At 47.5% G+C, this 24,830-nt stretch overlaps 1 protein-coding gene across 6 annotated transcripts in view; it reads left to right on the top strand.

Moving 5' to 3' along the window:
• The window catches only part of LOC130381864 (protein PHTF2-like), a 49,552-nt gene extending 25,542 nt beyond the window's left edge, over positions 1 to 24,010 (top strand). Inside the window, exons 5-21 of one of the 6 annotated variants that reach the window (XM_056589674.1) lie at positions 2,879 to 2,948; positions 3,214 to 3,372; positions 5,445 to 5,610; positions 8,454 to 8,609; positions 9,698 to 9,923; positions 10,196 to 10,339; positions 10,916 to 11,072; positions 11,770 to 11,837; positions 15,401 to 15,529; positions 15,926 to 16,011; positions 16,888 to 17,080; positions 17,295 to 17,426; positions 17,507 to 17,593; positions 18,203 to 18,358; positions 18,567 to 18,662; positions 18,886 to 19,011; positions 21,676 to 24,010. In XM_056589674.1, coding sequence (XP_056445649.1) covers positions 2,879 to 2,948; positions 3,214 to 3,372; positions 5,445 to 5,610; positions 8,454 to 8,609; positions 9,698 to 9,923; positions 10,196 to 10,339; positions 10,916 to 11,072; positions 11,770 to 11,837; positions 15,401 to 15,529; positions 15,926 to 16,011; positions 16,888 to 17,080; positions 17,295 to 17,426; positions 17,507 to 17,593; positions 18,203 to 18,358; positions 18,567 to 18,662; positions 18,886 to 19,011; positions 21,676 to 21,696 — 2,172 coding nt within the window. In that variant the 3' untranslated portion in view covers positions 21,697 to 24,010. The remainder of the gene's footprint in view (positions 1 to 2,878; positions 2,949 to 3,213; positions 3,373 to 5,444; positions 5,611 to 8,453; positions 8,610 to 9,697; positions 9,924 to 10,195; positions 10,340 to 10,915; positions 11,073 to 11,769; positions 11,838 to 15,400; positions 15,530 to 15,925; positions 16,012 to 16,887; positions 17,081 to 17,294; positions 17,427 to 17,506; positions 17,594 to 18,202; positions 18,359 to 18,566; positions 18,663 to 18,885; positions 19,012 to 21,675) is intronic. The other 5 variants (XM_056589675.1, XM_056589673.1, XM_056589676.1 and 2 more) reach the window with 5 other exon arrangements.
• Positions 24,011 to 24,830: the final 820 nt, after the last annotated feature.

Genomic DNA, 24,830 nt, shown 5'->3' with positions numbered 1-24,830 from the left:
CTTCAACACACACGCACACTAACCCACATAGAACATGTTCTATTCCAACGGTTACAGAAGGACCTTTATGCTGTCATGTGGAAACGACACACACACACACACACACACACACACACACACACACACACACACACACACACACACACACACACACACACACACACACACACACACACACACACACACACACACACACACACACACACACACACACACAGTTGTCCAGTAAATTGATTTACATGCGTTTCAGTTTTTCCGGCCCATGTGTGAGCTGTTGTGGCTCTCTAACCTGGTAGCTCGGCTATGTAACCCGTTTATCCTGGTAGCTTAGCTCTGTGACCCTTCCAGCCCCTGCTGCTCTGGCTATGCTGTTTATGAGCCTGCACATCAGTTGTAAAGCTTAACCATCCTGTGAAGCATCGCCTGGCTACCTCGGATTCCCCCCGTTGGATAACCAAGTGGTCAAATAGTCTAGCTTTAATGGTTTTAATGTAGCAGATATCCTATTTCCACGCAGTACACTCTATAATCACTGTACTTTTTGTACTTTGGCACAGAAAGTAGACTTCAGTCTTGTTGAGTATTTGTTTTGAAGGCTTAAAAGCTACGAGAGAATCGCGTCTGGCCCAACATTCAGATGGCAACATTGGTGCCGTGCTGGCACGTAACTTAAAAGCCTTAGCACACGTAAAAAACCCTCTTTTGAGTGACACATTTTTGAACTTGCTGTCATAGAACTTGTTTTTGAATGTGATGCTGCCGAATTAGAAAGAATAGAAAAGATTAGAAGGAATAGAATCGAAAGAACAACATTGAATTTGAATCCAAGGGAATTTCCCTGTTTCCTCTCATCTGGTCGGCCCTCCCTCGCCACTTTCCTCTCATCTGGTCGGTCCTCCCTCGCCACTTTCCTCTCATCTGGTTGGTCCTCCCTCGTCCTTTCCTCTCATCTGGTCGGTCCTTCCTCGTCCTTTCCTCTCATCTGGTCGGCCCTCCCTCGCCACTTTCCTCTCATCTGGTCGGTCCTCCCTCGCCACTTTCCTCTCATCTGGTCGGTCCTCCCTCGTCCTTTCCTCTCATCTGGTCGGTCCTCCCTCGTCCTTTCCTCTCATCTGGTCGGTCCTCCCTCGTCCTTTCCTCTCCCTTTATTGAGCGTGTTGGAGCAGCCAACGCGCTGTTCACAGATAAAGAGCCCTTCCATTCACTGATAACGCCCGCTGTGATTGGGCCATACGCTGTGTCAATATTAGCACAGATAAATCCATAGCGCTCGTCTTATACGCGGTAACCCCGCTTCCTCGATCGTGCCACTCCACGCCAACTCCCAGGCCGTCCCTCGGGAAGCTCGGAGATCCTAAACGGGCCGTCGATGTTGGGGCATGTGCAGCCGTTCCCCGGTGTCGGGGTCGGGCCGCGGGTCTGAGGATGCAGAAGGGTCCTGAAACGTAGCGCGGAACGTACCGGGGAACGTACCGGGGAACGTACCGGGGAACGTAGCGGGGAACTGGCGCTCTCTGGCGCTCTGGGTCGCTCTCTTTCACAACCACTCCTTTCAAAAGAGCTTTTTTGGCATGGGGAAAAAACATAACATGGCCAAAGCTTTTAAAAAACAATACAAAAAAATATCCAAGCACACTAAAGGGAAAACACCGCAAAGAGTTCTGGTTCTGGTTCTAAGACATTGAGACGGAATTGGAGTTGCTCGTAAAGTTTTACTGCAGGTGTTGACCCAGCCTGGACCAGCACCTTCCCCAAAGGCGCCTCCAGACACACGCACTCACAATGCACCTCATACATCTTTAGAGGAGGAAATGTTATCCCAATGACAGGAAGTGTGTGCACCACTGTGTCAGTATACTTCCCAACAGAACCCATAAACAGCCTGAGTCAGCATGCTGCTCGGCGATAAGAACCCTTCCATTGACTGACTGAGGAAACAACAGAAGCCAGGAATCACCAACATCACACCGATTAATCACCAACCCTAGCACTGCATGCTAACCATACTAGCGTCTTTAATCACCAACCTTAGCACTACATGCTAACCATACTAGCGTCCTTAATCACCAACCTTAGCACTACATGCTAACCATACTAGCGTTTATCAATCACCAATCTTAGCACTACATGCTAACCAATCCTAGCCCCTATTAAGCACCAATCTTGGCAACAAGTAATAGCCTCCCCCCCCCCCACCACATAAGCACCAACATTCACCCCCCCCCCCCATGGAGAAACAGGCTTGAGACTGTTCGTACTGAACTCCCTTAAGCAGGGAGCCATGAAGCCTGGCGTTCTGTTGGCACCAACATCGCCTGCTTCAACAGCCCGGCCATGTGCTAATCTAGCGGCCGTAGCACCAGTTCACGAGGTCCCGCCTCCCGGACTGCTGGGGTCTTTTTCCCGTGAGTCAAATGTCGCAGCTCAATGTCAGGTCGGCAGCTTCCCAAAAGTGTTCCAATCTTTCAACAGCCCCGCCTTGGAGCGTATAATGCCACTGATCGACAATGAGTTGTTGCAGCTTGTTTGTACCTGCTCTCCGTTTAGCTGTCAGTGAGGCCCAGCTGGCAGAGCCACTGAGTCACAGTCCTCCGTTCCCTACCTCACCTAGTGCTGTAGGCTGCTGTAGTGTGTGTGTTCATAGGCCCAATGCACGGTGTGACACCCCCAACCAGAGTGTGTGTGTTCATAGGCCCAATGCACGGTGTGACACCCCCAACCAGAGTGTGTGTGTTCATAGGCCCAATGCACGGTGTGACACCCCCAACCAGAGAGTGTGTGTGCGCTGTCGTATAACATGCATCTGTTATGTTATCACTCTGATCTGACCACTAGCTGTGGCTGTTGTTAATATTTGACTCTCTGTCTCCCTCTGCAGGGCTTGAGGAACAAGCCGAAAAAGACGGGCCATGTCAAACCAGACCTCATCGATGTGGATCTGGTTAGAGGTGTGTGTGTGTGTGTGTGTGTGTGTGTGTGTGTGTGTGTGTGTGTGTGTGTGTGTGTGTGTGTGTGTGTGTGTGTGTGTGTGTGTGTGTGTGTGTGTGTGTGTGTGTGTGTGTGTGTGTGTGTGTGTGTGTGTGTGTGTTAGCTAGAGAGAGACTGTGTGTGTTTGTGGGTTCTTAACAACAATGTATTCCTTCCACATGGTATTGTATCACTTGCTAATAATACCTGCCTATGAATTGACCTTGGTGTGTGTGTGTGTGTCAGGCTCTGCGTTTGCCAAGGCCAAACCCGAGAGCCCCTGGACCTCGCTGACCAGGAAGGGCATCGTCAGGGTGGTCTTCTTCCCCTTCTTCTACCGCTGGTGGATCCAGGTCACCTCCAGGGCCATCTTCCTCCTGCTGCTGGGGCTGTACCTGCTGCAAGGTATGGTGGTGGTATGACGGGAACTCACTGCGACACTGCGCTCAAGATACACTACAGCTAGACTGGACTAGACTGGACTACAGCTAGACTAGACTAGACTGGACTACAGCTAGACTAGATAGACTACAGCTAGACTAGACTGGACTACAGCTAGACTAGACTAGACTGGACTACAGCTAGACTAGACTAGACTGGACTACAGCTAGACTAGACTGGACTACAGCTAGACTAGACTAGACTAGACTGGACTACAGCTAGACTAGACTAGACTGGACTAGACTAGACTACAGCTAGGCTAGACTAGACTGGACTACAGCTAGACCATACTAGACTACAGCTAGACTAGTCTACACTACAGCTAGACTAGTCTACACTACAGGTAGACTAGACTAGACTACAGCTAGACTAGACTGGACAACAGCTAGACTAGACTACAGCTAGACTAGACTAGACTGGACTACAGCTAGACTAGACTACAGCTAGACTAGACTACAGCTAGACTAGACTGGACTACAGCTAGACTAGACTAGACTACAGCTAGACCATACTAGACTACAGCTAGACTAGTCTACACTACAGCTAGACTAGACTAGACTACAGCTAGACTATACTGGACTACAGCTAGACTAGACTAGACTGGACAACAGCTAGATTAGACTACAGCTAGACTAGACTAGATTACAGCTAGACTAGACTACAGCCAGACTAGTCTAGACTAGACTAGACTACAGCTAGACTAGACTGGACTACAGCTAGACTAGACTGGACAACAGCTAGACTAGACTAGACTACAGCTAGACTAGACTACAGCTAGACTAGACTAGACTACAGATACACTACACTATGCTACACTCCAGCTACGCTACGCTACAGATACACTACACTACAGCTATGCTAATCTACACTATGCTACACTCCAGCTACGCTACACTACAGATACACTACACTACAGCTATGCTAATCTACACTATGCTACACTCCAGCTACGCTACGCTACACTACAGATACACTACACTACAGCTATGCTAATCTACACTATGCTACACTCCAGCTACGCTACGCTACACAACAGATACACTACACTACAGCTATGCTAATCTACACTATGCTACACTCCAGCTACGCTACACTACAGATACACTACACTACAGCTATGCTAATCTACACTATGCTATAATATACTACAGCAACGCTACGCGACTGCTACACTCCCGTGTTACCACTGTTTCCTCCATTTGAGGCTCAATTATTTAAATCATTTTATGACGTTTGGTTTTGCACATCCCCATAAAATTACCGCAGTCTCATCCCCTTCTCATGTTTATTCATATATTTGCCTTGACAAAGATTTGACTAAGCTCCCCTATTTCCATATCATGGCCTTTGTGGTTGCGGATGTTTACTAAAGCTAACACTGACCCCATGACCATTGAGTTCTCTGCATGCGTTTTTTCCCGAATATTTGATGATGAACTTTTTGTTATACTGCAGAAACAACCATTATATTTATGTAACTAAGATAATTGTTATTCCTTCAATCCAACACAATTTTCCACAATCTAATCTAATCCCTCTCTCCTAATCTAATGTAATCCCTCTCTCCTAATCTAATCTAATGTAATCCCTCTCTGCTAATCTAATGTAACCCCTCTCTCCTAATCTAATGTAATCCCTCTCTCCTAATCTAATGTAACCCCTCTCTCCTAATCTAATGTAATCCCTCTCTCCTAATCTAATCTAATGTAATCCCTCTCTCCTAATCTAATCTAATGTAATCCCTCTCTCCTAATATAATCTAATCCCTCTCTCCTAATCTAATATAATCCCTCTCTCCTAATCTAATCGAACCCCTCTCTCCTAATCTAATCTAATGTAATCCCTCCCTCCTAATCTAATCTAATCCCTCTCTCCTAATCTAATCTAATCCCTCTCTCCTAATCTAATCTAATCCCTCTCTCCTAATGTAATCCCTCTCTCCTAATGTATTCCCTCTCTCCTAATCTAATCCCTCTCTCCTAATCTAATCTAATGTAATCCCTCTCTCCTAATCTAATCCCCCCCTCCCTCTCCAGTGTCGGCGGCCGTGCTCTACGCGCTGGTCTCTCAGCCCCATGGCATCCCGGCCACCGAGGTGTTCGGGGCCAGCTGGCTCATGCTGCTGCTGGGGACGGTGCACTGCCAGATCGTCTCCACACGCACCCCCAAGCCCCCCTCCAGCTCAGGGGGCAAGCGCCGCAGGTAGGGGGGGGGGGCGGGGCCGGTCTGGGGGTGTGGAGGGGAGGGGAGGGAGGGAGGGAGGGAGTGTGGGCTGCAGGGGTTTAACGGAGAGCTAGAGTTAGGGCGTGGGATAGAGGGAGGATGAATATCTGTTTGTGTTTCTACACGGTTCCTCTCGAGGTGCTTAGTGGTGTGGGGGGGCAGGGGGGGGGGGGGGGGTGAGGGTATGAACCCCGTCAGTCCACAGCGACGGGACGCGGCCCGTACGTATTAAGAGACCGTCTGCAGAGACGCAGCGTTTCCGTTCTCTGATGGGATTGCGGTGAGTCGTGTCCGGGTTCACCCCACAGCTCTGATGTCTCACCCCCCTCCCCCCCCCCCCCCCCCCCCTTATCTCCCCGGCCCCCTTCAGTAGGCCTCTCCCTAGGCCCTATTCCCCCGGTGGCCATCTTGGTTCTAATGGCTCGCGGGCGGGCCCCGTGGTGCCGCCCGCCCCGTGGGGGGGCGCGCCGGCCCCCGTGGCGGCCCCCTCTGCAGCGCCGGGGGCGGGGCTCCGGGCGCTGCCGAGGGGGCGGGGCCCCGGAGGACGGGACGGCAGGAGGAGCTCACGGTAAGGGGGAGGGCCCCGCTGCATGCTACGTGCTACGTGCTGCGTGCTACGTCCCCGCGGCGTGGCTTCCTCTCCATGGTGTATCGTTTATCTTCCTCTTGTTTCTCTGGTTCAGCTCAGCAGCTGTTAAGATCCATGTTATCAAACAAAGCACCCATCTGACTCTCTTATGATTGGATGATGTCCTCCACGTCGCCATAGAAACCAAAGGGTTGACGCGTGTTCCGTCACTTCTGGCGTTAAGAACCGAGACTGAACCAAGATGGCAGCCAGGTGCATCGGCCCATTGCTCTGTTCTGCAGCCCTGGTCCCCCTGTCTGTCTGGTCCCCCTGTCTGTCTGGTCCCCGTGTCTGTCTGGTCCCCCTGTCTGTCTGGTCCCCCTGTCTGTCTGGTCCCCTGTCTGTCTGGTCCCCTGTCTGTCTGGTCCCCCTGACTGTCTGGTCCCCCTGTCTGTCTGGTCCCACCTGTCTGTCTGGTCCCCTGTCTGTCTGGTCCCCCCTGTCTGTCTGGTCCCCTGTCTGTCTGGTCCTCTGTCTGTCTGGTCCCCCTGTCTGTCTGCGTGTGTCTGTCTGTCTGTCTGGTCCCCTGTCTGTCTGCGTGTGTCTGTCTGTCTGGTCCCCCCTGTCTGTCTGCGTCTCCCTGTCTGTCTGGTCCCCCCTGTCTGTCTGCATCTCCCTGTCTGTCTGCGTCCCCCTGTCTGTCTGCATCTCCCTGTCTGTCTGCGTCCCCCTGTCTGTCTGCATCTCCCTGTCTGTCTGCGTCCCCCTGTCTGTCTGGTCCCCTGTCCGTCTGCGTCCCCCTGTCTGTCTGCGTCTCCCTGTCTGTCTGGTCCCCCCTGTCAGTCTGCGTCTCCCTGTCTGTCTGGTCCCCTGTCTGTCTGCGTCCCCCTGTCTGTCTGCGTTCCCCTGTCTGTCTGCGTCTCCCTGTCTGTCTGGTCCCCCCTGTCTGTCTGCGTCTCCCTGTCTGTCTGGTCCCCCCTGTCTGTCTGCTTCTGTCTGTCTGTCTGGTCCCCCCTGTCTGTCTGCTTCTTCCTGTCTGTCTGCGTCTCCCTGTCTGTCTGCGTCTCCCTGTCTGTCTGGTCCCCTGTCTGTCTGCGTCCCCCTGTCTGTCTGGTCCCCCCTGTCTGTCTGCGTCCCCCTGTCTGTCTGCGTCTCCCTGTCTGTCTGCGTCTCCCTGTCTGTCTGGTCCCCCCTGTCTGTCTGCGTCCCCCTGTCTGTCTGCGTCTCCCTGTCTGTCTGGTCCCCTGTCTGTCTGCGTCGCCCTGTCTGTCTGCGTCCCCCTGTCTGTCTGCGTCCCCCTGTCTGTCTGCGTCGCCCTGTCTGTCTGCGTCCCCCTGTCTGTCTGCGTCTCCCTGTCTGTCTGGTCCCCTGTCTGTCTGCGTCGCCCTGTCTGTCTGCATCCCCTTGTCTGTCTGCGTCGCCCTGTCTGTCTGCGTCGCCCTGTCTGTCTGCGTCTCCCTGTCTGTCTGGTCCCCTGTCTGTCTGCGTCGCCCTGTCTGTCTGCGTCGCCCTGTCTGTCTGCGTCCCCCTGTCTGTCTGCGTCTCCCTGTCTGTCTGCGTCCCCCTGTCTGTCTGCGTCTCCCTGTCTGTCTGCGTCCCCCTGTCTGTCTGCGTCCCCCTGTCTGTCTGCGTCCCCCTGTCTGTCTGCGTCCCCCTGTCTGTCTGCGTCTCCCTGTCTGTCTGGTCCCCTGTCTGTCTGCGTCGCCCTGTCTGTCTGCGTCCCCCTGTCTGTCTGCGTCCCCCTGTCTGTCTGCGTCGCCCTGTCTGTCTGCGTCGCCCTGTCTGTCTGCGTCTCCCTGTCTGTCTGCGTCCCCCTGTCTGTCTGCGTGTGTAGAAACAGTGAAGGCGATTTTCTGACCTTTGGGAGGAAAATTGGAGGATGCCATCTTGTGTGAAGGAAGGGAGGAGTGTGTTTGCTCTGTCTTCTGATTGGACAGTTCTCTTGGGTGGGCGGGATATCCTTACAAGATACTCTTTTTTATTTAATTTATATTTATCTATGATCAAATAAAAGATGCAAAGTCATTATCTTTTTTAAATTGGGGTTCTGGTTAAAGGGTGAACTGGGACTAAACGGATGAATACGCGCCAGAACCAGAACACAGAGAGTGGTTGCTAGGCGACGGGCGGCGCAGACGCCTCACGCACTCCTTCCTCCCCCAGCCTCGGGGTCCTCGGTGTCTGAGCGCTTGTCTCTCTCTCTCCCTCCCTCCCTCCCTCCCTCCCTCCCTCTCCTCTGTCCTCCTGACTGAAGGAGGTTGAGGAAGGCTTCTCAGATGGAGGCACATAGGGAAGGCGATGGTTCTAGCACTACCGATAGCACTCACCGGGGGGCGCCACACTCTGCCAGCCCCACATTCAGCCTGGCCTCTCTCTTCCAAGATTTCTGGCATGATCTCTGTACAGCTGGGTGTGTATCTCTGTTTCCCGCCGTATTTATCTGTCATATATGTCATATATGAACAAGGCCAAACAGGGCGGGGCTTCACTTTAATATGTTGATCAATCAATTACATTTTGATATAATTATTTCATTCCAGATGTATTATCGATCAGATTGTCTTATTTTTTACTACCAATAAGTTTAATTTGAAATAAATGTACCAAAAAGCTTGAAGCTAAAGCCCAACCCTGTTTTCATTACGCCAAATCCAATCTTCATCACTGCAACATCCTTCCACAAACCGCCTTTAAAGTTAATTGAACATGAATTGTGAATCTGCCGTCCGATCAGACAGAAAGTGCTTCTCATGGGATATCCAGAGATCTCTGGTTTTACGTTTCCTTTATTCTACTCCAGTTCATCCGTATCGTTTAAACTGCTCGACTGAAATAATGATTCTGTAGGAAAATCCTAATCCTGCTCACGGTTTTGTGTGCATGAAACCTCCCGTTGCATTGTGGGGGCTGACGGGGTAGTGGGGGCTGCAGCCCAGCTGACCCACGGAGGAGCTCTGAGGCGTCTTAATGGCCTCCTCAGAGCAGGACCACTGAGAGGGGTATGGTGCAGCCAGTGTCTCTGACCCCGTTAGGCCTAAGGCAGGCCTGGTCATTAGCAGTCAATGTGCTGTGCCAGTCCCAGTAGTACTCAGCCCCATGCTAGTGCTTCATCTGGCACTCAGTAGCAGCAGTGATGGTCTGCTGCACTCACAGCCAGGCCGAGAGTGCACTTTATTACTCCCCCATGTTGTTCTGCGCCACGTCTGCTTCAGGATACCGTCGGAGACACGAGGGCATCTCCTACTCTGACCCCAAACTCATGTTTTCATTCATCTCTTTTGGTCCACACCATTTCATTTGACCTTCTCTTCTTCTCCTCTATCGGTATTTTTTATTATTTTCTATTCTTCCTTCGACTTCCTTTTCCCGCCCTTTCTCCTTTGTTTTTGTCCCACTTCTCGGTTCGCTCCTCGTCTCATTACCCTCCTCCTCCTCACTCTCTCTCTCCTTCCTCTCCTTGCTCCCTTGCCTCCTCGCTCCCTCCCCCCTCCCCCTCAGGTCTAAGAAGTCCAAGATGTCCATCGATAAATACACGGAGACGGACAACGGCTACGTGTCATTGGACGGCCGCGTGACCAATCGGAGCAGCGAGGAGGGGCTTCAGCTCCACGAGGCCCGCTGTGATTCGCTGCCGCAGACGGAGGAGGTGTGCTGGAGCACCGCCCAGGCCACGCCCCCCACGCACGCCAGCCGGGGAACGGGGATGATGGCGGTGGGCGCCAAGGTAGCGGGACCGTGACACACACACACACACACACACACACACACACACACACACACACACACACACACACACACACACACACACACACACACACACACACACACACACACACACACACACACACACACACACACACACACACACACACACTCTCGTGGGTTTCGTTTGGGTATGAAAAAAAAGAAATGAAGACTTGTATTTGTGCAAAGGTTGGCTAGTTGTACAACGTGTGATCTCTGAACTTAACGTGTGTGTGTGTGTGTGTGTGTCAGGAGCCGGTGTCCGAGGAGGCGTCCAGCGAGGAGGACCCCGGGGCCTACAGCGCCCCCCGCAGGGGGGGGGAGAGAAAGACCAGCGACTGCACGCTGCGCAACCGCAAGACCCCCCCCCACTACAAGAAGCACTACACAGTGGAGGTACACACACACACTGACACACGTCACACTGACACACACACACTGACACACACACCCAGACGCACACCGTCCATTAGACTATTTCCCCAGATGGTTCGGCCCTAGCTTCACCCAGTGTCCCCCCCCCCCCCAGATGGTTCGGCCCTAGCCTCACTCAGTGTCGTCGTCCCCAGATGGTTCGGCCCTAGCTTCACCCAGTGTCCCCCCCCCCCCCCCCCCAGATGGTTCGGCCCTAGCTTCACCCAGTGTCCCCCCCCCCCCCAGATGGTTCAGCCCTAGCTTCTCTCGGTGTCCCCCCCCCCCCCAGATGGTTCAGCCCTAGCTTCACTCAGTGTCTCCCCCCCCCCCCCAGATGGTTCAGCCCTAGCTTCACTCAGTGTTCCCCCCCCCCCAGATGGTTCAGCCCTAGCTTCACTCAGTGTTCCCCCCCCCCCAGATGGTTCAGCCCTAGCTTCACTCAGTGTGTCCCCCCCCCCCCCCCCCCCCCAGATGGTTCAGCCCTAGCTTCACTCAGTGTCGTCGTCCCCCCCAGATGGTTCAGCCCTAGCCCTAACCCTAACCCCCCCCCCCCCCCAGGAGGCCCCTAAGTCGGGGACCAGCTCCAGCTCGCGCTGCTCCTCGCTGAGGGCCGGCCCCTCCGAGTGCCCCCGCCACGAGTCGGAGACGGAGGACGTGCTGTGGGAGGACTTCCTGCACTGCGCCGAGTGCCGCTCCTCCTGCACCTCCGAGACCGGTCCGTGGACCCGCCTAGCCTAGCCTAGCCTAGCCTAGCGTATTCCAGTGTAGCACAACACAGCCGCTCATAGCCCAACACGGGCATACGCACAGCATCATTAGGTTCTGCAGAGCGTAGCCTAGCGTAGCACTACATAGGTTAATGTAGCATAGCATCATTTAGCATTACATAGCCTAGCACAGCACTACATATGTTAACGTAGCATAGCATCATTTAGCATTACATAGCCTAGCACAGCACTACATATGTTAACGTAGCATAGCATCATTTAGCATTACATAGACTAGCGTAGCACTGCATATGTTAACGTAGCATAGCATCATTTAGCATTACATAGCCTAGCGTAGCACTACATATGTTAACGTAGCATAGTATCATTTAGCATTACATAGCCTAGCGTAGCCTAGCGTAGCACTACATATGTTAACGTAGCACAACTCAGTGGGTCATAACACAACTCAGAATAGTGCAAGATAACACAATACAACACAGCCTAGCGTAGCCTAGCGTAGCACAGCCTAGCGTAGCTGTAGCACAACACAGCAGGAGCAGCTGCATAATGCTAATACACAGAATATGTTAACAAGGCCAGGTCAAAGGTTAGATATGATCCTGTTAAGGGCGTGTGTTCCAGTATGACGGTATTAACTGTGTGTGTGTGTGTGTGTGTGTGTGTGTGTGTGTGGCTCCGCAGAGGGCGAGGGGGGGAGTGTGGGCGTCCCCCCCGTCAAGAAGGAGTACCGGGACGACCCGTTCCACCAGGTGGGCATCGCGCTGCTCTCCGTCCCAGGTTGACGTGGTTTACTGTGAGCTGCGGACCGCTGCAGTCCGTCCACCAGGGGGCAGTCCGTCCACCAGGGGGCAGTCAGACTGCAGCCGGAGAACACCTTCAAGATAATAAAATATTAATAACACCAACCTAATGAAGCTGGAGCCGGAGAATACCTTCAAGATAATAAAATAATAATAACACCAACCTAATGAAGCTGGAGCCTGAGAATACCTTCAAGATAATAAAATAATAATAACACCAACCTAATGAAGCTGGAGCCTGAGAATACCTTCAAGATAATAAAATAATAATAACACCAACCTAATGAAGCTGGAGCCTGAGAATACCTTCAAGATAATAAAATAATAATAACACCAACCTAATGAAGCTGGAGCCTGAGAATACCTTCAAGATAATAAAATAATAATAACACCAACCTAATGAAGCTGGAGCCGGAGAATACCTTCAAGATAATAAAATAATAATAACACCAACCTAATGAAGCTGGAGCCGGAGAATACCTTCAAGATAATAAAATAATAATAACACCAACCTAATGAAGCTGCAGCCGGAGAACACCTTCAAGATAATAAACTAATAATAACACCAACCTAATGAAGCTGGAGCCGGAGAACACCTTCAAGATAATAAAATAATAATAACACCAACCTAATGAAGCTGGAGCTGGAGAATACCTTCAAGATAATAAAATAATAATAACACCAACCTAATGAAGCTGGAGCCGGAGAATACCTTCAAGATAATAAAATAATAATAACACCAACCTAATGAAGCTGGAGCCGGAGAATACCTTCAAGATAATAAAATAATAATAACACCAACCTAATGAAGCTGGAGCCGGAGAATACCTTCAAGATAATAAAATAATAATAACACCAACCTAATGAAGCTGGAGCCGGAGAATACCTTCATGATAATAAAATAATAATAACACCAACCTAATGAAGCTGGAGCCGGAGAATACCTTCAAGATAATAAAATAATAATAACACCAACCTAATGAAGCTGGAGCCGGAGAATACCTTCAAGATAATAAACTAATAATAACACCAACCTAATGAAGCTGGAGCCGGAGAATACCTTCAAGATAATAAAATAATAATAACACCAACCTAATGAAGCTGGAGCCTGAGAATACCTTCAAGATAATAAAATAATAATAACACCAACCTAATGAAGCTGGAGCCGGAGAATACCTTCAAGATAATAAACTAATAATAACACCAACCTAATGAAGCTGGAGCCGGAGAATACCTTCAAGATAATAAAATAATAATAACACCAACCTAATAAAGCTGCAGCCGGAGAATACCTTCAAGATAATAAAATAATAATAACACCAACCTAATGAAGCTGGAGCCGGAGAATACCTTCAAGATAATAAAATAATAATAACACCAACCTAATGAAGCTGGAGCCGGAGAATACCTTCAAGATAATAAAATAATAATAACACCAACCTAATGAAGCTGGAGCCTGAGAATACCTTCAAGATAATAAAATAATAATAACACCAACCTAATGAAGCTGGAGCCGGAGAATACCTTCAAGATAATAAAATAATAATAACACCAACCTAATGAAGCTGGAGCCTGAGAATACCTTCAAGATAATAATAACACCAACCTAATGAAGCTGGAGCCGGAGAATACCTTCAAGATAATAAACTAATAATAACACCAACCTAATGAAGCTGCAGCCGGAGAATACCTTCAAGATAATAATAACACCAACCTAATGAAGCTGGAGCCGGAGAATACCTTCAAGATAATAATAACACCAACCTAATGAAGCTGGAGCCGGAGAATACCTTCAAGATAATAAACTAATAATAACACCAACCTAATGAAGCTGCAGCCGGAGAATACCTTCAAGATAATAATAACACCAACCTAATGAAGCTGGAGCCGGAAAATACCTTCAAGATAATAAAATAATAATAACACCAACCTAATGAAGCTGGAGCCGGAGAATACCTTCAAGATAATAAAATAATAATAACACCAACCTAATGAAGCTGCAGCCGGAGAATACCTTCAAGATAATAAAATAATAATAACACCAACCTAATGAAGCTGGAGCCGGAGAATACCTTCAAGATAATAAAATAATAATAACACCAACCTAATGAAGCTGCAGCCGGAGAATACCTTCAAGATAATAAAATAATAATAACACCAACCTAATGAAGCTGGAGCCGGAGAATACCTTCAAGATAATAAAATAATAATAACACCAACCTAATGAAGCTGGAGCCTGAGAATACCTTCAAGATAATAAAATAATAATAACACCAACCTAATGAAGCTGGAGCCGGAGAATACCTTCAAGATAATAAAATAATAATAACACCAACCTAATGAAGCTGGAGCCGGAGAATACCTTCAAGATAATAAAATAATAATAACACCAACCTAATGAAGCTGGAGCCGGAGAATACCTTCAAGATAATAAAATAATAATAACACCAACCTAATGAAGCTGCAGCCGGAGAATACCTTCAAGATAATAAAATAATAATAACACCAACCTAATGAAGCTGGAGCCGGAGAATACCTTCAAGATAATAAAATAATAATAACACCGACCTAATGAAGCTGGAGCCGGAGAATACCTTCAAGATAATAAAATAATAATAACACCAACCTAATGAAGCTGGAGCCGGAGAACACCTTCAAGATAATAAAATAATAATAACACCAACCTAATGAAGCTGGAGCCGGAGAATACCTTCAAGATAATAAAATAATAATAACACCAACCTAATGAAGCTGGAGCCGGAGAATACCTTCAAGATAATAAAATAATAATAACACCAACCTAATGAAGCTGGAGCCGGAGAATACCTTCAAGATAATAAAATAATAATAACACCAACCTAATGAAGCTGGAGCCTGAGAATACCTTCAAGATAATAAAATAATAATAACACCAACCTAATGAAGCTGGAGCCGGAGAATACCTTCAAGATAATAAAATAATAATAACACCAACCTAATGAAGCTGGAGCCGGAGAATACCTTCAAGATAATAAAATAATAATAACACCAACCTAATGAAGCTGGAGCCGGAGAATACCTTCAAGATAATAAAATAATAATAACACCAACCTAATGAAGCTGGAGCCGGAGAATACCTTCAAGATAATAAAATAATAATAACACCAACCTAATGAAGCTGGAGCCGGAGAATACCTTCAAGATAATAAAATAATAATAACACCAACCTAATGAAGCTGGAGCCGGAGAATACCTTCAAGATAATAAAACCAATCTAATGGCCCAGCGCCGGCGTGTCAATCAGCACGTAGATGCTGTTGGCTGTAGCGCTGTTCAACAGCATGAGGGCATCACTGCTATCGGTACATGGGATTTCTACAATATATTTACCAAATGTGTGTGTGTGTTTGTCTCTGCGTGTGTGTGTGTCACTGCGTGTGTGTGTGTGTGTCACTGCGTGTGTGTGCGTCTGTGTGTGTGTCACTGCGTGTGTGTGCGTCTGTGTGTGTGTCACTGCGTGTGTGTGTGTGTAGGGTCACGTCCCCTGGCTCCACAGCTCTAACCCGGGCCTGGAGCGGGTTAGTGCCATCGTGTGGGAGGGGAACGAGTGCAAGAAGGCCGACATGTCGGTGCTGGAGATCAGCGGCATGATCATGAACAAGGTGAGTGGGGGGGGGGGGGGGGGGGGACTGATGGCTGTCAACGGGACACTGAGGGTTAAAGGTCAATGGAGGAGGCGATTGGATGAAGTGTCGTTCGCACTCCAGATCACCAGCAGATTGGGTTAGAAAGAGATGAGATTAGGGTGGATTGTCCCGTCACACACACTCTAGGGAGGGTCAGATTAAGGTTTAATGCTCTTAATACATTTTACTTATTGGAAGAAGAAAATGATAGGGTCCTTTAATTACTCAAGACGGCACTCTTTGACTCTCTCGCGCTCTCTCTCTCTCGCTCTCTCTCTCTCTCTCTCGCTCTCTCTCTCGCTCTCTCTCTCTCTCTCTCTCTCTGTCTCTCTCTCTCTCTCGCTCTCGCTCTCTCTCTCGCTCTCTCTCCAGGTGAACCTGTATCCTCCTGGGATTGGCTACCAGGTGTTTGGTAACCTGGTTGCTGTCACTCTGGGACTGACCCCCTTTGCTTACAGGTAGGCTGATACTGTATTCAGAGTACAACGTCTTATTCAGCCTGTGGCCTAAAAGAATCTAAACAGTTTAACGTGACGGTGCGGTAACCTCTCCTAGTGTGAAGACACAGGGCGGCCTCCACAGTGAGCTCTGGCCCCAACAGACTTCAGTCTGTTGGGGCCAGAGCTCACCCAACAGACTTAAGTCTGTTGGGGCCAGAGCTCCAGACTGAGCCCTGGCCCCAACAGGCTTAAGTCTGTTCAAAGCGAGTAAAGACATTTAGCCACGCTACATTTGGGCTCATTTTAAAATAGTTTGATCCTATTTATTTGTGGTGCTGAATCCCGCTCCGTTCTCCGTGTGTTGAATCCCGCTCCGTTCTCCGTGTGTTGAATCCCGCTCCGTTCTCCGTGTGTTGAATCCCGCTCCGTTCTCCGTGTGTTGAATCCCGCTCCGTTCTCCGTGTGTTGAATCCCGCTCCGTTCTCCGTGTGTTGAATCCCGCTCCGTTCTCCGTGTGTTGAATCCCGCTCCGTTCTCCGTGTGTTGAATCCCGCTCCGTTCTCCGTGTGTTGAATCCCGCTCCGTTTTCCGCGTTTTGAATCCCGCTCCGTTCTCCGTGTGTTGAATCCCTCTCCGTTCTCCGTGTGCTGAATCCCGCTCCGTTCTCCGTGTGTTGAATCCCTCTCCGTTCTCCGTATGCTGAATCCCGCTCCGTTCTCCGTGTGTTGAATCCCGCTCCGTTCTCCGTGTGTTGAATCCCGCTCCGTTCTCCGTGTGTTGAATCCCGCTCCGTTCTCCGTGTGCTGAATCCCGCTCCGTTCTCCGTGTGTTTGACTGAAGCCGTGTTTTACAACGCACTGGGTCTGTCATTCAAATGTGGTGTCCCGCCTCCAGGCTGTCTCAGTACCGGGACCTGGATCAGCTGATGACCCTCTCGGCCAATGAGCTGCTGTCCGTGGCGCTGGGTGGGGTATCCGGCTCGGACGCCATGGTCATCGCCATGGTGATGCTGAGCTTCCTGGTGCGCGTCTGCCTCATATGGCTCTTCTTCTTCCTGCTCAGCGTGGCCGAGAGGACCTACAAACAGGTGTGTGTGTGTGTGTGTGTGTGTGTGTGTGTGTGTGGTTCTTATTGTAAATTTGTGTGAATCAGATACAAATTTGGTCTTTAAACTTCGTGTGTGCGTGTTTCCACATAGGTGGGAGTGTGTGTATACTTGTACAGTTCTGGTCTTTAACGTGTGTGTGTGTGTGCGTGTGTGTGTGTGTGTGTGTGTGTGTGTGTGTGTGTGTGTGACACAGAGGCTGCTGTTTGCCAAGCTGTTTGGTCACCTGACCTCGGCCCGCAGAGCCAGGAAGTCTGAGGTTCCTCACTTCAGACTGAAGAAGGTCCAGAACATCAAGATGTGGCTGTCGCTACGCTCCTACCTCAAGGTACGCACGCACGCACGCACGCACGCACGCACGCACGCACGTACGTTCCAGTGTTCATTAGTTGAGCTCCTGTCCTGCAGAGACGCGGTCCCCAGCGGTCGGTGGACGTCATCGTCTCCTCTGCCTTCCTCCTCACACTGTCCGTCATCTTCATCTGCTGCGCCCAGGTACTGTGAGAGGGAGGGAGGGATGTTATCTCTCTTCTCTGATACATATTAATATTGTAATATTATACAGCAGACACTAGAGAGGCCTAAACAAGCATCATGCTGTAGACGTTCTTTCAGCTGATGTCCCTCCTCTCTCCTCCTCCTCCTCCCTCTGTCCCTCCTCCTCCTCCTCCTCCTCCTCCTCCTCCTCCTCCTCCTCCTCCTCCTCCTCCCTCCTCCTCCTCCCCCCCCCTCCTCTCTCTCCTCCTCCTCCTCCTCCTCCTCCTCCTCCTCCTCCTCCTCCTCCTCCTCCTCCCTCCTCCTCCCCCCCCCCTCCTCTCTCTCCTCCTCCTCCTCCTCCCTCTGTCCCTCCTCTCCCTCCTCCTCCCCCCCCCTCCTCTCTCTCCTCCTCCTCCTCCTCCCTCTCTCCCTCCTCCTCCTCCTCCTCCTCCTCCTCCTCCTCCTCCTCCTCCTCCTCCTCCCCCCCCCCCCTCCTCTCCCTCCTCCTCCTCCTCCTCCTCCTCCTCCTCCTCCTCCTCCCTCCTCCTCCTCCTCCTCCTCCTCCTCCCCCCCCCTCCTCTCCCTCCTCCTCCCTCCCCCCTCTCCCCCTCCCCTCCTCCCCCCCAGCTCCTCCATGTCCACGAGCCCTTCCTGGAGTGTCACTATAACTGGGAGCTGGTCATCTGGTGCTGCAGCCTCTCTCTGTTCCTGCTGCGCTTCGTCACGCTGGGGTCAGAGACCAGCAAGAAGTACAGCAACACCTCCATCCTGCTCACCGAACAGGTACACACACAGACACACACAGACAGACAGGTACACAGACAGACAGACAGGTACACAGACAGACAGACAGGTTCACAGACAGACAGACAGACAGACAGACAGACGTCCATCCTGATTAGAACCTCTCCTGAGATGCGTGGCTCCCAGACTAACTATAATAATAACAATAACACTACTAATGTAATGTGCTGCTCGTTGCTGTCTCCAGATCAACCTTTACCTGAAGATGGAGAAGAAGCCCAACAAGAAGGAGGAGCTGACCCTGGTGAACAACGTGCTGAAGCTGGCCACCAAGCTGCTCAAGGTGCTCCCCCCCTCCCCCCCTCTCCTCCTCCCCCCCTCCCCTCCTCCCCCCCTCCCCTCCTCCCCTCCTCCCCTCCTCACCTGACGCTCTTCATCAGCTGGAGCATCCTGCCCCACCGGAAACACCTTGGCTAACCTCTCTCCCCCTCCCCCCCCCCCTCTCTCCCCCCCCCCCCCCCTCTCTCCCCCTCTCTCCCCCCCCCCCCCCCCCCCCCCCCCTCTAGGAGTTGGACGCCCCGTTCCGGCTGTACGGTCTGACCATGAACCCGTTGCTCTACAACATCACCCAGGTGGTCATCCTGTCGGCCGTGTCCGGGGTCATCTCCGACCTGCTGGGCTTCAACCTGAAGGTGAGACGACCCTCGACCCTCGACCCCCGACCCCCGACCTTATCTCAAAGATGAATGTTAAGACCAGTTATATTACTATAACAAATATTATTATTAATATAAATGCTTCAGCACTAATAAAAGGTTTGTCAAGAGGATTGTGACATTGGGGCTTAATGTATATTAAGCCCTATCACTAATAGTGCTGGGGCTTAATGTATAGTGTATTAAGCACTACCACTAATAGTGCTGGGGCTTAATGTATAGTGTATTAAGCACTACCACTAATAGTGCTGGGGCTTAATGTATAGTTTAATGTACTTAATGTATTAAGCCCTATCACTAATAGTGCTGGGGCTTAATGTATATTAAGCCCTATCACTCATAGTGCTGGGGCTTAATGTATAGTGTATTAAGCACTACCACTAATAGTGCTGGGGCTTAATGTATAGTGTATTAAGCCCTATCACAAATAGTGCTGGGGCTTAATGTATAGTTTAATGTACTTAATGTATTAAGCACTATCACTAATGGTGCTGGGGCTTAATGTATAGTGTATTAAGCACTATCACTAATAGTGCTGGGGCTTAATGTATAGTGTATTAAGCCCTATCACAAATAGTGCTGGGGCTTAATGTATAGTTTAATGTACTTAATGTATTAAGCACTATCACTAATGGTGCTGGGGCTTAATGTATAGTGTATTAAGCACTATCACTAATAGTGCTGGGGCTTAATGTATAGTGTATTAAGCCCTATCACAAATAGTGCTGGGGCTTAATGTATAGTTTAATGTACTTAATGTATTAAGCACTATCACTAATGGTGCTGGGGCTTAATGTATAGTTTAATGTACTTAATGTATTAAGCACTATCACTAATGGTGCTGGGGCTTAATGTATAGTTTAATGTACTTAATGTATTAAGCCCTATCACTAATGGTGCTGGGGCTTAATGTATACTTTAATGTACTTAATGTATTAAGCACTACCACTAATAGTGCTGGGGCTTAATGTATAGTTTAATGTACTTAATGTATTAAGCACTATCACTAATGGTGCTGGGGCTTAATGTATACTTTAATGTACTTAATGTATTAAGCACTACCACTAATAGTGCTGGGGCTTAATGTATAGTTTAATGTACTTAATGTATTAAGCCCTATCACTAATAGTGCTGGGGCTTAATGTATAGTTTAATGTACTTAATGTATTAAGCACTATCACTAATGGTGCTGGGGCTTAATGTATAGTTTAATGTACTTAATGTATTAAGCACTATCTATCACTAATAGTGCTGGGGCTTAATGTATAGTTTAATGTACTTAATGTATTAAGCACTATCACTCATAGTGCTGGGGCTTAATGTATAGTTTAATGTACTTAATGTATTAAGCACTATCTATCACTCATAGTGCTGGGGCTTAATGTATAGTTTAATGTACTTAATGTATTAAGCACTATCTATCACTAATAGTGCTGGGGCTTAATGTATAGTTTAATGTACTTAATGTATTAAGCACTATCACTAATAGTGCTGGGGCTTAATGTATAGTTTAATGTACTTAATGTATTAAGCACTATCACTAATAGTGCTGGGGCTTAATGTATAGTTTAATGTACTTAATGTATTAAGCCCTATCACTAATAGTGCTGGGGCTTAATGTATAGTTTAATGTACTTAATGTATTAAGCCCTATCACTAATAGTGCTGGGGCTTAATGTTGTATAGTTTAATGTACTTAGTGTATTAAGCACTATCTATCACTAATAGTGCTGGGGCTTAATGTATAGTTTAATGTACTTAATGTATTAAGCCCTATCACTAATAGTGCTGGGGCTTAATGTATAGTTTAATGTACTTAATGTATTAAGCACTATCTATCACTAATAGTGCTGGGGCTTAATGTATAGTTTAATGTACTTAATGTATTAAGCACTATCTATCACTAATAGTGCTGGGGCTTAATGTATAGTTTAATGTACTTAATGTATTAAGCACTATCTATCACTCATAGTGCTGGGGCTTAATGTATAGTTTAATGTACTTAATGTATTAAGCCCTATCACTAATAGTGCTGGGGCTTAATGTATAGTTTAATGTACTTAATGTATTAAGCCCTATCACTAATAGTGCTGGGGCTTAATGTATAGTTTAATGTACTTAATGTATTAAGCCCTATCACTAATAGTGCTGGGGCTTAATGTATAGTTTAATGTACTTAATGTATTAAGCACTATCTATCACTAATAGTGCTGGGGCTTAATGTATAGTTTAATGTACTTAGTGTATTAAGCACTATCTATCACTAATAGTGCTGGGGCTTAATGTATAGTTTAATGTACTTAATGTATTAAGCCCTATCACTAATAGTGCTGGGGCTTAATGTATAGTTGAATGTACTTAATGTATTAAGCACTATCTATCACTAATAGTGCTGGGGCTTAATGTATAGTTGAATGTACTGAATGTATTAAGCACTATCTATCACTCATAGTGCTGGGGCTTAATGTATAGTTTAATGTACTTAGTGTATTAAGCCCTATCACTAATAGTGCTGGGGCTTAATGTATAGTTGAATGTACTGAATGTATTAAGCACTATCTATCACTAATAGTGCTTTAGTGCCGTGGTCCTCAGTTCCGTCCTTCCAGTAAACGGACGCGTTGTTGTGTTTGTCCTCAGCTCTGGAAGATCAAGTCGTGACAATGAGGACGGACAGACAGACGGACGGGGGTGGTCCCTCCGTCTCGACCGGGGCGCGGGGCGGTCCAGACCGGTCTGAACCGGTCTGGTGAGACGGCCGGAGGGCGGGGGCGTCTGTCGGCTCGCCGGTGACAGCGTCTGATGTTTCCCATTTCTTTTTCGTTGAATTTATTTTGTTGTTGGTGCAATTCATTATTTATTTACCCACTCAGTGTTTTAAAGAACTAGGGTTTATTTCAAACTTAGTTTCACGTTTAGGTTTTTGGACACAGAAACAAAAAGTATTCCTATTCTAGTTCTGATCAATATGGATGTTCTTGTCTATGATGGTTAACGTTCTCAGCCTGATGGTCAATTATTTTTATATTTTTATGTTTCAGGAGCTGCGAAAAGAGGCATGCTTATTTTTGTGACAACACATTACTGTTACTCATTTACCGGTAGACCCAATTACAAAAGCCCCCCGCATCCTTTTAGTTGATAGTCTATGCAGAGGTGAGGAATTCCTACGTTGGAATTGAGATGTGCACTTTAAATATATGAAAAAGGTCGTAAAAAGGTTGCATTTAATGTAAATATGTCACTGTTGCTGTTTACATTAGCAAGAGGGCGTTGGATTTCGTTTTTGTCCTTTTTTTGTCCTTTTGCTGACGAAGTGTTTGTGTGTTTGTTCTCCGAAGTATGCTAGCAGTAGGCTAGCACTACGTAATCACTAACGGGGTACCATGTTACAAAACTCATAGATAAATCTAAATGCAAGGATTGAATTTTTGGGTTGCAAACAAACGTCCAACATATTACGAAGACATTCAGTTTGTAGTTCGTTAGTAACCGTGACAACATACAAAGGCTAGCATAATCATCTTGTTTGAAAACGACCAAAGTGCTTTATATATTTTCCCCCTGCTGGACAAGAATGTAATCCTGGCATCTGCTTTAAAATATTGTTTTACTTCCTTTTTGGAAATGCTTTAAACGGTGTTCATGTTGTTGCTTTGTTTTATTTAAATACGTTTTTATTTTTTGCAGTTTTACTTTCACCTTTCTCAGTTATATTGTCCATGTGGTTTCTCACACCCAGTTTTGCTGTGTTTTCAAAGAACGCAATTAAGTCCAAAATGTGTGTATGAAATCTGGGTCAACAATTATATACAAGCATTTGTTCCTGTTTTTGAAGAAAGTATATCGATTTTGTGAACTGTTGTCTGCACGATCTACATTTTTCTATAAAGATTTGAAATGGACTGCATATTGCTTTATTATTCACACCTATCTCACGTTGTATAAGAATAAGGCATTTCCTTTAAAGTGAACCTTTTCTTCCTCAAAGCCCCCCTTCTTAGTCGCCGTACGTGCGGGTCTCGAACATGCGCTGGTCAGAGGGTTAACCACAGGTCTGACCAGTCGGTGTAATCTTCTCTTCCCTCAACGGACCGCGGTGAATTTAGTTTTTGTTTGGATATTCGACGGATATTCAGTCCAGTTCCAGCCGCGACTTCACGGGGATTTGCCCGACAATAGCAGCAGGAGAACGGTTAGAGCACCTCTCAGAGCCTCGCGGTGAATCGCTGGAAACTGATTTAGGGACCGTCAATAAACTACTTCTCGTAAATATATGAATACAAAATACTTGCAGTATATTCAATAGCTTCCATGCCATGTGACCCAGTGAATCCAAACCAGTATCCAATTGTAGAATTAAACCCTGAGAATAGGACACACCACTCTTTATGGTATTTTAGTGCTTTCTCTATTTTATATGAATATTAATATGCAGGAATTAGGGCTGGGTGATATATCGATTATATGCAATGTATCGCGAGACGTTCTCCAGGGGATGTATAAAATGCCCCTGTCGCGAACATCAAATACAAATAGGCACGTAATGTTACTTTTTACTTTTTTGTGCGTTCACAGGACGGGGCAACAAAATGTGATCATTCCTGCTTATTAATATTCATATAAAATAGAGAAAGCCCTAAAATACAATACAAAGTGGTGTGTCCTATTCTTAGGGTTTACCATTATTAACCTGTGTGTGTAACTGCTTCTTCTACCACATCAGTAGCAGTGTCCCCTCCTGTTGGCTAGGGGGCAGCAGTGAGCAGGTCTGCTTCAAGGGCCGTTGTGAAGGAGCCTCGAGACCCACCCTGAGGAGGTCCTGATGTACAGACAGACTGCTCTTTGATACAAGTCTGCGTTGCTTTTATATTGTTGTTACCCCTTATGTTTTTTCCATGACAACCAATAAAAAACGAGTGTTACCCGTTATGTTTTTTTCCATGATGACCAATAAAAAAATAGTTTTACCCCTTATGTTTTTTCCCTGAACACCAATAAAAAACGACATTGTTACCCCTTATGTTATTTTCATGACGACCAATAAAAAACGACAGTGTTACCCCACATGTTTTTTTCCATGACGACGAATAAAAAACAAGTGTTATGTTTTTTCCATGACGACCAATAAAAAACAAGTGTTGGCCCTTAAGTTTTTTCCATGACAATAAAAAAGGACAGTGTTACCCCACATGTTTTTTTCCATGACGACGAATAAAAAACGACAGTGTTAAGTTTTTTCCATGACAATAAAAAAGGACATTGTTACCCCTTATGTTTCTCCCCTGTCAACCAATAAAAAATGACAGTGTTACCCCTTATGTTTTTTCCATGACAATAAAAAACGACATTGTTACCCCTTATGTTTCTCCCCTGTCAACCAATAAAAAATGACAGTGTTACCCCACATGTTTTTTTCCATGACGACGAATAAAAAACAGTGTTATGTTTTTTCCATGACAATAAAAAACGACAGTGTTACACCTTATGTTTTTTTCCATGACAATAAAAAACGACAGTGTTACCCCTTATGTTTCTCCCCTGTCAACCAATAAAAAACAAGAGTGTTACCCCTTATGTCTTTTTCCATGACAATAAAAAACGACAGTGTTACCCCTTATGTTTTTTTCCATGACGACCAATAAAAAACGACACTGTAACCCCTTATGTTTTTTCCATGATGACCAATAAAAAACGACAGTGTTACCCCTTATGTTTCTCCCCTGTCAACCAATAAAAAATGACAGTGTTACCCCACATGTTTTTTTCCATGACGACGAATAAAAAACGACAGT

This window comes from Gadus chalcogrammus, chromosome 4 (genome assembly GCF_026213295.1).
Source record: "Gadus chalcogrammus isolate NIFS_2021 chromosome 4, NIFS_Gcha_1.0, whole genome shotgun sequence".
Classification (NCBI taxonomy): Eukaryota; Metazoa; Chordata; class Actinopteri; order Gadiformes; family Gadidae; genus Gadus; species Gadus chalcogrammus.
The sequence above is the reverse complement of the archived record's forward strand: the minus strand, read 5'-3'. Positions and strand labels throughout refer to the sequence as shown.